Here is a 12143-nt window from a genome sequence, read left to right as displayed (position 1 = left end):
TCTCATTACCAAACGACCACATTTTAAATTAATATTTGCGTTCTATGCAAAAGAAGGAGATAACTTACATGAATTTCTGGAACGCAATGATTTAAATAAGAGAAAACTGTAGCAGGAAGGAGCACAACTATTAATTAATTAATTATACCCACGTCAAAACATGACACAATATACCTACAGTTTATTTCAGTTGCATCAAGCTTAAAGTAAAAATTCTGGAGTTTTTTTTAAAAGTAAATTATAATTGTAGAGAGAGCGCCCGTAAGCATTCATTTAGAGTGCACTGGCCAAGCTTCAAGAAAAAGATGGTGAAATTTCAAAGGTGGGCAGGTTAATCTGCTGTTCTTACTGAGGTCCATTTGGAAGATTCTGCATAGAAGGAACAATAGTCTTAAATGTTCATATGTTTAAACTTTGAAAATTGGTCTAAACAGTAAGATAATTCACACTTGGCATGTCCAAAATTCCTTTTGGCGCGTTTGCAAGAGTCACACTGTCCTTGAAACGGAATCCCACGGCAAGCCCAACTAAAATGATCCTGCGGGGACTCATTTCACACTCAGCATTTTAACCAACATTCTTTTACAAATTCATAAAAGTTAACTTTGGCAAAAACAAATGTACAATTCTTCACTGTAACACAGTCCCAGTTAACACACAGAACCACAACGGTGACTGTCAAAACCTTTATTAAGAATCTGCAATTATCAATACTTGGTAGGAATACATTTCGTTTTCAACACAATAGTTTGTTTTTTAGAGAAATTGGAAATGCATACAGTAAAAGGAAACATTCCAACAAATATCAAAGAAATGAATCCTTACCTTTAAAGTCCACTTCTCCATTCCCATCTGTATCGAATATGTCTATTACTCGTTGTACTAAAGGATTCTGTTGTAACTCTGGCAAGGACATAAACTCTTCGACGCTCAAAGAACCAGAATTGTCCAAGTCAAGTTTCTTAAATCTCTTTCCTAGTCGTTTAATTTCATCCGCATCAACTAAAAACAGGAATACAAGTATATACTTTAGATAACAGATTTGCCAATTTTCCTTAAATCCGCATTCCTAAATCTAATAAATAATAAATTTCACGCTATAAATGAAAATTACCTGTCTTTTTGCGCGCAGCAGCCATAATACAAGCTGTGATTTAGAGTGGCTTTGCTGACTAGGACTTTTAAATGTAAGGGATTAACAGGGATTAGCCGATTGTCATGTCCACGTGACATGGTCACTACATAATCATTCGTAGGTAGCTCGCAAGACGGCTGGCTAAACGCAGACAAATAAAATGCACACCAAAAGCACGATAACAATAGTAGACCACAATATTTTGCTATATTAAGGATGCGACAGAGTCAAGCATGACATGCCAATGCAGGGAATATACTCCAGTTAACACACGGGGATATTATGTAACAGCAGCACTAACTTTACACAAATTACATTCACAACTTTACACAGTTTATACTACGGTAAAGAAATATTTGTTTTAAGTAGCAACAGTTGTTACAAGAAAGGTGAAAAATGACGTTGCTTAACGAAGAGCTTATTCTTAACAGTTTAGATAGATTTAGTGTCCTGAAGCAGTTAGTTAACTGTAGAACAAGTTACTTAAATTCTGTAATGTTCTACTCGATGGCTTGGTCATCTAACCACATTCTCCTCCAATAAGAATATACCCAAGCGCCAGACTGCATCCTGAGGGCAAGCAGTAATATGGGGTTAGACAGAGTATCCAGCAGAAAGAGCCTTACCACAAGTAATTAATTAGTTCTCCTGAGGAACACTTCGAACCTTTGATTCCTTACCTTTAGAATAGATATATCATGGCAGTACCTCCCAAAGGTAGAGGGTTTGGGGAATGCGCTCTGACCAAAAAGCCCTGAAGAACTGAGCGGGCAAAATGACTTTACCATCAGACCAGACTGTCAAGGTTGTGGTGGTTCGTGAACTTGTGCACAGACACCAATGTCGCAGCTTGCCAGATACATAGAACAGGTACCCCTCATGTAAAAGCCGTGGTATTTGTCTTGGCCCTCGTGGAATGAGTACACGGGTGTCCAGAAGTTGCCTCTTGACCAGAGTGTAGCAGATCTTAATATAGATGACTTTCAACCTCAAAAGGGTCCTCTTCTGCACCGCTTTCCCTTTCTCTGCCCCAAGAAACCTATAAAGAGCTGATCATCCAGGCAATGGTCTTTTGTGCGAGTGATGTAAAAGTTCAGAGCCCTTTTAGAAAAGACAATGAAGCCTTCATTGAGGAAGCACAAAAAATGCTGGCACAGTAAGTGATCTGCGAAGGTGGAAGGAGTCTGAACCTTTGGTAGGAAGGTGGTCATGGTCCTCAGTGCCAGTTGGTCCAGAAAGAAGGTGATATATGGTGACAGAACCAAAACCGGCTGCAGTTTACTCACACTATGTCTCGACAATGATAATGAAGACTGTCTTTACTGTTAAGAGCCTCAAAAGAACAGCTGTGCAAAGCCTCGAAGAGTGTGCACATGAGATACGCCAAGTTCAACTTCAGATCCCACTGGGGCATAACAAATGGTTTGGAAGGAAAACATACGAGTCAAACCTTTTATAAAACACATCACAGCAGGTGACTCAATTCAAGACAGTTGGTCAGGGGAACACAGAAAAGCCAAAAGGGTTGAAATATTTCACTGTGCCAACCGCAAGGCCCTGCTGGGCTAAAGAACATCAAAGCCTATCTTGAAGGGGCTCGTTGGTTTAGGCACTACAATAGGCAACAAAGTAGCCCCAGCAACTTTAAGAAAGGGCATCTGGCAGAGAGAACAACATCGGTCACCTTGGTCCGCAAATGAAACACATTTAGCTCCAGCTGTTCAATCTCCAAGCATGGAGGGGTGGTTGGTGTTGGTTGTGGAGACTCGGATGCAGGACTCTGTTTGTTGTTGAGATAGAAGATCCTCCTGAAGTAGAAGCTTGATCGGAGGACAAAGGCCCCAGGCTAAGGAGTTCTGGGTAGCACGTTGTCCTGGCCCAGCCTAGACTATCTTGCTATGCCTCAGAACTCGAGGCAGGAGAGATGGCGATGGGAATATGTTCAATGGTCTTTCTGTCCAGAACGCATTTCCTAATGAACACCTATGAGGAAACTTCAGTGCTCATTGCTGATGCTGCGTTTTCTAACCTCTATCCAGGGTGTCCTGCACTGATCGAAAATGGAATGTGCCACCCCAGGGTGAAAATGTCGCTTGTGATCCGTAAGACCATGCCCGCTGAATACATACTCTGTAGCATTCCTTGAACCCACCACGAGACTCGTAACCAGCAAGATGTTTTGCTGGTGCAGTCCCCTCCAGAAGCAAAGCACTTTCTGGCATAACATCCAGGTAACAACTCTGCCATGAGTATTGCAGTACCACATCCCTAGTCAGGATGAGACCCCACTATCCTTAAAGGGTTGAAACGCCATCGACAAGATTAGAGACAGACAACGTTTCAATTATTTGCTGATACAATGAACGACTTTATGTATCCATGAGTGTTTTTACCTGAAACTGCGGTCTCATATTTGTGTTGACCAACTACTTTTTTTTGGTGTTGCTTAATGTCACTTTGTCTTATCTTTGGTTTGTTTACACACCTGTGGTCTTTTGCTACTATATTTTCTCTCTACACACTGCCATAAAAAATTGTGTGAATGTTGTGAATAGTTTGAATTAAACACGGTTCGACTGAACCGTGGTACTGGCTGAGTTATCATTGCTCCTTCCAAACGTGTTTGATTCAACAGTGTTATTTTTCGGTTTGAGTCAGCACAGAAATATGTGTGATATTTATAATTTTCATCTGAATGACTTCCATGTGAACGCATGTTTCAAGGATAGAAGGATTTCAGGGCCAAAAGCCTTAAGCTCTAGAAGAATGGAACTAGCCCTATGCCAGAGACCCAGGCCTAAGACTCGACCTCTCCCAGATGCCCCTACTACCCATGCCCAAATAGTGATGTGTAAGACACAACCATGACCTCTGGGTGGGGCGAGAAGCCTGGAGAAGTTTGGGTTGACCTGCACTAACCACTGCTGCAAACCCTGCACTATCTCCTTCAGGATCTAAAGGAAAACTGAGACAGCCCAGATGCTGGGCTCCCTGAGATCAGCGATTCCACCTCAGAGCATGCATGGGCCACCTGGCATTTGGGATGAAGAGGATGCACAAGGCCAGGAGACCATGAAGTCTCAACCTCACAAGGACCCAGGACAAACGCGATCATATCCTGCATGTCCCAGGCTTGCTGCAGCAGAATAAAGGCTCTGAATACCACTGTGTCAAGAACTGCCCCAGTGAAAGCAGGTCTTTGTCTGGGCTCAGGAAGGGACTCTGGCTCAATAATGGTGAAACCCAATGATATTAGGAGTGCAGCCATCATCCAGACCAAAGGTTGTCTGCGAGAGACTGTGGTGAGCAAACCTATAGATGCCAGACATCGCAGTACAGGAATACATGTATTTCCTAACTCGAAAGTTGTGCAGCGACCACTGGCAGCACTTTCACAAACACCCGAGAGGCCGAAGGAATGGTTAACTGAAACTGTACTTGGCCCACCTTAAACCACAGGTAACACTTGTCTGGTTGCATGATGGTTACATGCAAATGTATATCCTTCCAAGAACGCCATCCAGTGTCCTGGGTCTACAGTGGAAAGGATCGGAGTCAAAGTGAGAATTCTGAACTTGTACCTCCTCAGAAAGGGGCAGAGGTCCATAATAGACCTCAGGCCTCATCAAGTCTTAGTAATAAGGAAGTAACACGAGCAGTGTTCCCTGTAGGGTTTGCGCGCAGATCGGATCTTTCCCCAGCACTCAGACAGTACATCTAAGCACACACACACCACTGCCTGCATCATGTGAGTGTCAAACTGTTCATCAGCACTGCATTTAAAAAGCAAGCAGGTGAAACAATGGCCATTCTTTACAGCAGAGCAGCACACCCATTAGCAGATCATGCAGAGGATCAGATCACCGAAGAGGGCACAAGGACATTACAGCAGGTAAGTGTTCTTCCAGCATCCAAGTTTCAGAAGGGTCACGATCCACAGAGCAGGCGCTCTTAAATATGCCGCTTGCTCTGTTATTATCTAGGTTGGCGGGCAGCATTCCAGGGAGAGTGTTCTACAGACAATCAGTCACTGCTGATCATCTCTTACCTTGCCAATGCATACTCGCTTGCTTGGCTGTTTTACCAAAATCGGGGGCATTTAATTTTGTAACAAATGTGCTACATTTTTACCATTACCTTTCTGTCTTTGTTTACTTTAATTATTATATTTCTTATCTAGGGTCGTGTTAGTGATCCCTGACTAATAGTTAAAGTAAACACAGGCAGTACGTTCATATTACAAAGACTAACAGAGATGTTATGGGACTTTGCATACCAATGACTGGTATTTTTCTCTTGTATAGGTGGCAAACTTATCAGATGGTTTAGCATGACTTTTCTGCCTTGGTTTGCCTTAACAATTTAAGTATTGTCTGGGCGTGCGTCACCGTTTATGTTAAACCGTGCGCCGCCATTGGGAATAAGCTTTCCAGGGTGCCTCCTTTTCCCTTTTTTGACCGGCCCACCCAGACTGGCTCGCCTGTATTACGGCTGTCGTGACGAACTTTCTTATCAGAAGCTTTGTCACGCTGCCTTGCACGCGCCAGTCCGGATCTTTGATTGGGACGAATAAAAAAACAGACAGGGCGCCGCGTGTTTATTTTTGCATCTCGCTTTCACTTTAAAGTGAAAACGCGATGCAAAAATAAACAGCGGATGCCTGGCGAGCGCTTGTTTAAATGGGGAGTGACACCAGTTGCCTAGATTGCACCCATCTAGCTTAAAAAAGTTAAAACCAGTGAACATGAAGCAGATTTTATAGTGCTTGCAAAGCATACTTAGTAGTGCAGACATTTAATATTTTTGTAAGACAAAGCAGCTCCCTCATACTTTTTGCTGTGTCCTCCCCTTAGAAACAACTGGACAGTTGTTTGTGTATTCTTGTACCTCTTTCGATTTTATTTTGTTGAACTCAGGGTGTGTGGGGTGCAGAGTTTTCTAAGTAGGGATTTACACGTTTGGCCCTAGGACTGTGGTGTGCGTGCGGGGGTTTTGACCTGAGAGTTATGAGACATGGCAAACACAGGGCTGCTTGTTACTCACGGCACACGGTGTCGTGAATGTGTGCCACACCTCGCCGTTGTAGCCTAGTCTTGGGAATGTAATGATCAGACCCCAGGGGCGGGTCATCAGTCTAGCACGAGTGGCTGCACACAGAAAGCACCAGGCAGCACGGGATAGACATCAGTGAGCAGAGGCAGAAAATGAACACCAAGAGGAAGGGCCGTGAGACGCTACACACTCACCAGGGCGCGTGTAAACAAAGCAACGGCCAGTTTTCAGACTGGAAATAGAAAGGCCAGGTGCTGGTCTGACAGTACCCAAACATCTCCGTTAAAAACTGAGGCACTGTCAGATCGGAAATGGCGAGCGTCCGGCATGAACTCAATTTTTAACATAATTTGTGTGACAGAAATGTATGGTCTACGCGAGCACAGGTAACTCCAGACGAAGGGGGACATCATGGCCAGTTGTATATTTTGAGCAATGATGTAGACTCATTTTTCCAGGGTTAGCTGTAGTGAGCGTTTCAGTGAGTATTTCAGGTTGTCAGGAATTAAGCACCATGACTCCCCTATTCCTCTTGAACCTAGTTGCACATTTCCTGCCCGCTACTGCTTTGGCAGGAAGTAAATAACATGCTGCCCGTGTGAACGGTAGCAGTCACCCGTTCTGTGAGCGCTGTACACGTTAACATGTGTGCTCCGGTGCACGCACCAAGCATGCCCCGTCCATAAGCAGTAAAATAATGCACAGCCCTTGTGAACAGGAGCACTTGTGCACAGCTCTATGAGCGCCGTACCGCCGCCATGTGTGCTCTGATGCACGCACTGAGCCCACCCCGCCCATAAACAGTAAAATTACATGCAGCCCCTATGAACGGGATGAAAACTAGGAATACCCTAACCTTTTCTTACTGCCTCCTTCCCTTCTGTTTCTTTCAACAACCATATGATTCTCCCCTCGCCTGTCTCTTCCCCCAACATTGTTTTTTCTATAACCTTCTCTCCCCATACCCGGTCTCCTCAATGCCCATCAGTCACTTTCCTTGCCCGTATGTTTCTTCCCAGCCTTTGTCTTTAATCCGGCTCCTGTTTCTCCCCTGCCCTTCTTTCACTCCACTTGCCCTTCTGCTTTTCCCCTTGCCCTTCTGTTTATCCCCCTGCCTTCCTATCTTTACCCGTGTTTCTGTCTGTACCCCTGCCTTTCTGTTACTCCCCTTGACCTGCTGTTTCTCCCGCCTTTCCTGTGCTTCTGTCTCTTCCTCTGCCACTCTGTTTCTCCCCGACCTTTGTATCTTTACACGTGCTTCTCTTTCACCCCTGCACCTTTGTCTGTTCCCCTCCTATTATGTTTCTCTTCCTGCCTTAGTATTTGCCCATGCTTCTGTCTCCACCCCTGCCCTTCTGTTGCCCCACCCTTCTATTGTCATGCCGGTTTATCACCCCCCTGACCTCTAATCCAGGGCACAAGTCCTAACAAGCATTTGCAATGCAATAGGTCTCGCATTTACGCAAGTTTAAGCTATTGGCATTGTAAATCACAATGCCTTTTATGTTGTAAAAACGAAAACAAAAATAAAAGGCAGTGTCGTTTGCAAGGTCAATAGCTCAAACTCGCGTAAATGCGAGACCTATTGCATTGCAAATGCTTGTTTGTGAAGTGATGGAACTCTAGCTGGGGAGGAAATACCATACTCTGACTCCAATCACCCAGATATGTGCCTGAGAGAGTGACCTATAAGAACCTGGTAGTCACTGCAGCTGGGGAGGAAGAACTGGAGAATTATAGGATGACATTTTCTGTTGATGCCATATCTGAGGCTCCGAAAGGACTGGGTTGGTTGCTGCATGACTGGTTGGAAGGGCTGGAATAGTCTGCAAGCAAGCCCTGTGGAATGTTCTCAAAGTGTTCTGTATTGGTGGCGAAATTACTTAGCTGGTGCCCATAGTCCCAGGATCAAACTATAGCATTACTAGCCATGAATCATTCTAGCATCGATCAGCTTTTTCTCCAAACAGCCAGGGGCAGTCACATAGCATTTCTATTAAGGACACCTGAACATCTCCTGAAAACCTGGTTGACTGCATCTAGGCTGGCCTCCACAGTACAAAACTGTTGCAAGTAGCTCCACCGATGCAGTCTGTAGTGTACAGACCTGCAAGTAAGACATACCTGGCTGCATCCTGTCTATTTGGCTAGCAACACCCTGAGGTCCTCTAGGATATCTGGCAAGATTTTGCAGGTCATGTTGCACAGTGCGTGGATTTTCCACCTTCGAACACAAGCTGAATGCAAGACTGGTTGAAAAGGGCAAGTTATTTCGCTTCGGTAATGACTTATCTGGTAAAGACATGATCGAGCGGCTGATTTCTTACTTTTGAACTAACAGGCGTCAGGCTGGATACGGAAGATTTTTCCTAGCACAACCCCTGCATGCCAGTAGATGGTGTCGGTCGACTCCGTGTGACGTAATAGGCATCATGTTAGTTGCCGTAGTGATGTCAGCATCGTCAATGTGACATCCGCGTCGTCAATATAACCTCCACTTCGGCGCGCTGACGTCAGTACTTTTCATGACTTTCTACACCAGAAGCGAGAAGCCATGAAATGACTGACCATGGTGTGTTAAAAAATGAATAGCTAGGGCCCTGAAGGGGAACATCCCTGACACTTGAAACCAATTCTTCAGTGTGGGGAGGATGGATGGGTCGCTAAGAAATCTGTGGCTAGATCAGGTCTCTACCAGATAAGGTTGTCAACTGTCACCGCTCAATCTCCACACAAGGAGGCAGAGAGTGGACAGGTTCGGGTGGAGAACCCTCCCCTGCTGCTGCGACAGAAGATCCTACTTAAGAGGCAGCCTGACCGGAGGATCAATGCTGATGTCTAAAAGCTCGAGATACCAAACTCTCGGTGCCCAGTCCGGAGCCACAGGAATAACTTGTGCCCAGTCGCTCCTGATCACCTTGAGCACTCTGGGCAGGAGTGGTATGGGCGGAAAAGTGTATAGGAGTACTGAACTCCACTCGTGTCAAAAAACATTGCAGAACGAGAGCTGATTTGGAAACTCCAACGCGCAGAACATCTGACATTGCGCATTCTCTTCAGAGGCGAACAGATCTAACCAAGGCTCTCCCCACCACTGAAGGAGACCTTGTGCCACCTCTGGATGAAGACGTCATTCGTGATCTGCAAGGCACCTTCGGACAAGCTCGCCGCCCTGGTGTTCAGAGAACCGGCCAGGTGTTGAACCACCAGATAAATGCCCTGATGTTCCAGCCAAGTTCAGAGATGCAGGGCCACTTGAAAGTGTCCATGAACTCACTCCGCCCGGTTTGTTGCGATACCACATGACGGTAGTGCTGTCCATGAACACTTGTATGACCCTTCTCCTTTATAGACAACAAAAAGGCTTTCAGTGCCAGCCGGATCGCTCTAAACGCCAATATATTGACATGGAGCTTGGCTTCCGCCAGAGACCAGAGTCCTTTGATCTGCACCTCCCCCAGATGGCAACCAATCCCAGAAGGGACACATCCATCACTTCTGTACGATCGGGGTGGGGAAGGGAGAGGGGTCTGCCCTTGAACCAGTCGTGGTCGGTTAGCCCCCACTGCACGTCTTTCGCAGTGCCCTCTGAAATCTGAACCCAGTCGGTGAGATTTCTTTGATGCTGTGCCCATTGGAACTTCAAGGCCCACTGCAGAGCCTACATGTGCCACCGTGCACGGGTGCAGGAGGACATGAGGCCCAACAGCCTCAGAGTCACTCTCATTGGAATCCAAGATAGAGGCTGAAACATTGGTATAATAGCCTAAATATCTTGGACTCGCCGTGCGGGAGGATAGGCCCGAAACTGCACTGTGTCCAGAACCGCCCCAATGAAAAGAGCGTCTGAGAGGGAGTCAGGTGTGACTTCGGCACATTGATAGTGAACCCCAGCAAATGCAGGTGGATTGCCGTAGCCAGGAGGTGGGAGACAACTGCTTGGGGCGAGCCCGCCTTCAACAACCAGTGGCCAAGATAGGGGAAGACTGGAACCCCTGAACTCTGCAGATTGGCTGTGACCACCGCCATCAACTTTGTGAACACCCGAGGGGTGCTGGTGAAGCCAAAGGGGAGCAATGCAAATTGAAAGTGCGCGTGACCCACCGGAACTTCAGATAGCGACGATGGGCAGGCAGATGGGAATATGAAAATAGGCATTCTGCAAGTCCAGCCCTACCCTCCAGTCTCCTGGGTCTAAGGCAGACAGGACCTGAGCAAGGGTGAGCATCTTGAATTTCTCCTTTTTGAGGAAGTAGTGGAGGGCTCCGAGGTCTAGGATAGAGCAAAGGCCTCCGTCGTTCTTTGGGACCAGAAAGTAGCGGGAATAGCAATCACTGCCTACTTTGGGCTTGGGAAACCTCTCTATAAGTCCCTTGGCCAGGAGAGTTGTGACTTCCATGCGGAGCAAAGCAAGGTGATCCTCCGTCAGCCAATCGTACACTGGAGGCATTGATGGAAGGGCAGTCTCGAAGGGGAGGGAGTAGCCCCTTCAGACTATTTGCAACACAAAACACCGTAGCCACAAAAGGAGCGAAAAGTGAATGAAGCCCTAGGGGTAGAGGTGAGGACAAAAGACTTGGCTGTGGCCCGCGTGTCTTTAAAGCGCTCAAGGGCAGCATCTGCTCCAGTCTCTTCAGAGACAAGGCAATCAAGAACATGTTCATGAGGTTAGCCTGGACCTCTCTATTACACAAAATGAAGCCCTGCTGGTATCCCTCCTCAAGCCTGATAAAAACCCGGAGCTGTTGAGCTCTCATCGGCCGCTTGCGCTCCTTAATACGGACTACAAGGTATTTGCATCATTATTGGCCAGGCGCCTTTCGCTATTAGTGAAAACATTGGTGCACCCTGACCAGAATGGCGTTGTCCCCATGCGATGCACTACACACAATATACGGAGGCTCTTTAGGGTTCAACAAAATGCAGCGCACAGCTGGCCCCGATCAGGCTGCCTGGTATTAGATCTGGAAAGAGCCTTCAACTCTTTGGAATGGCCCTACCTGGCATCTGTGCTACAAAAGTATGAATTGGGGGACCATTATTTGAACATGGTATATCTACTGTATCAGCGACCCACGGTCCTGGTCCGCACCGGCAATCTGGTCTCCGATTGCATTAGGGTGAAGCGCGGGATGCGCCAGGGCTGCCCGCTGTCTCCGTTGTTGTTCTCTCTCGCTATGGAGCCCTTGGCGATGCTGCTCAGGAGTGATGGTGAGAACTGGGGTATACAGTTGGGAGATGGGTTGCATGCAGTTTCCCTGTATGCGGATGACTTGTTGTTATATCTCCGAGATATCACAGCGAATCCATTGCAGATATACTTCAGGCATTCAAAGAGAAATCAGGTCTTCGGGTCAACTGGGCCAAGTCAGGGATATATTAATTTAATGCTGGCGTAGTAGGGGAGGATATCATTGTGAACGGGTCGCTTCTCACGTGGTATCCCACCACTTTCGGATATCTTGGAATTTTTATATATCTCTCACCTGTCGAATTATTTGAAGGAAATCCGCTGCGGGCTATCTCAGCCATACATGCCCAGATGCAATTCTGGAAAACGCTTCCACTGAATGTACCGAGTCGCATAGCCCTATTGAAAATGATTGTACTCCCCAAATTGCTCTATTATTTCTCAAACCTCCCTCTTTATGTCCAGCCGAAGATCTTTCGAGACCTGGAACGATTGTTTCGAGATCTCATATGGAATAAGGGCAGACCACGAGTTGCTTTACGGAAGATGTACGCTCCTATCGGTCAAGGCGGATTAGCCGTCCCTAATATGGAGTTGTATTATTTAGCTGCCCAACTACAGTGGGTGACGAAATGGTTGGACGGCAGATCTTTGGAGGACACCCTAACGGTGCAACAGCCCTGAACACACACTCAAATATACCATTTGTTCCACCCCATTGCTAAATCCCTGCGGCCAGCACAATTATATTTAGGTCTGGCCCAT

General features: G+C 46.4%; 1 protein-coding gene across 1 annotated transcript in view; it reads right to left on the bottom strand.

The window, feature by feature from the left end:
* The window catches only part of PPP3R1 (protein phosphatase 3 regulatory subunit B, alpha), a 194049-nt gene that overhangs the window by 99225 nt on the left and 82681 nt on the right, over positions 1 to 12143 (bottom strand). Inside the window, 1 exon segment of the mRNA XM_085612503.1 lies at positions 826 to 1002. Coding sequence (XP_085468629.1) covers positions 826 to 1002 — 177 coding nt within the window.

Source organism: Triturus cristatus, chromosome 6, assembly GCF_964204655.1.
Source record: "Triturus cristatus chromosome 6, aTriCri1.1, whole genome shotgun sequence".
NCBI classification, from domain to species: Eukaryota; Metazoa; Chordata; class Amphibia; order Caudata; family Salamandridae; genus Triturus; species Triturus cristatus.
This window is presented reverse-complemented; position numbering and strand designations above follow the sequence as displayed.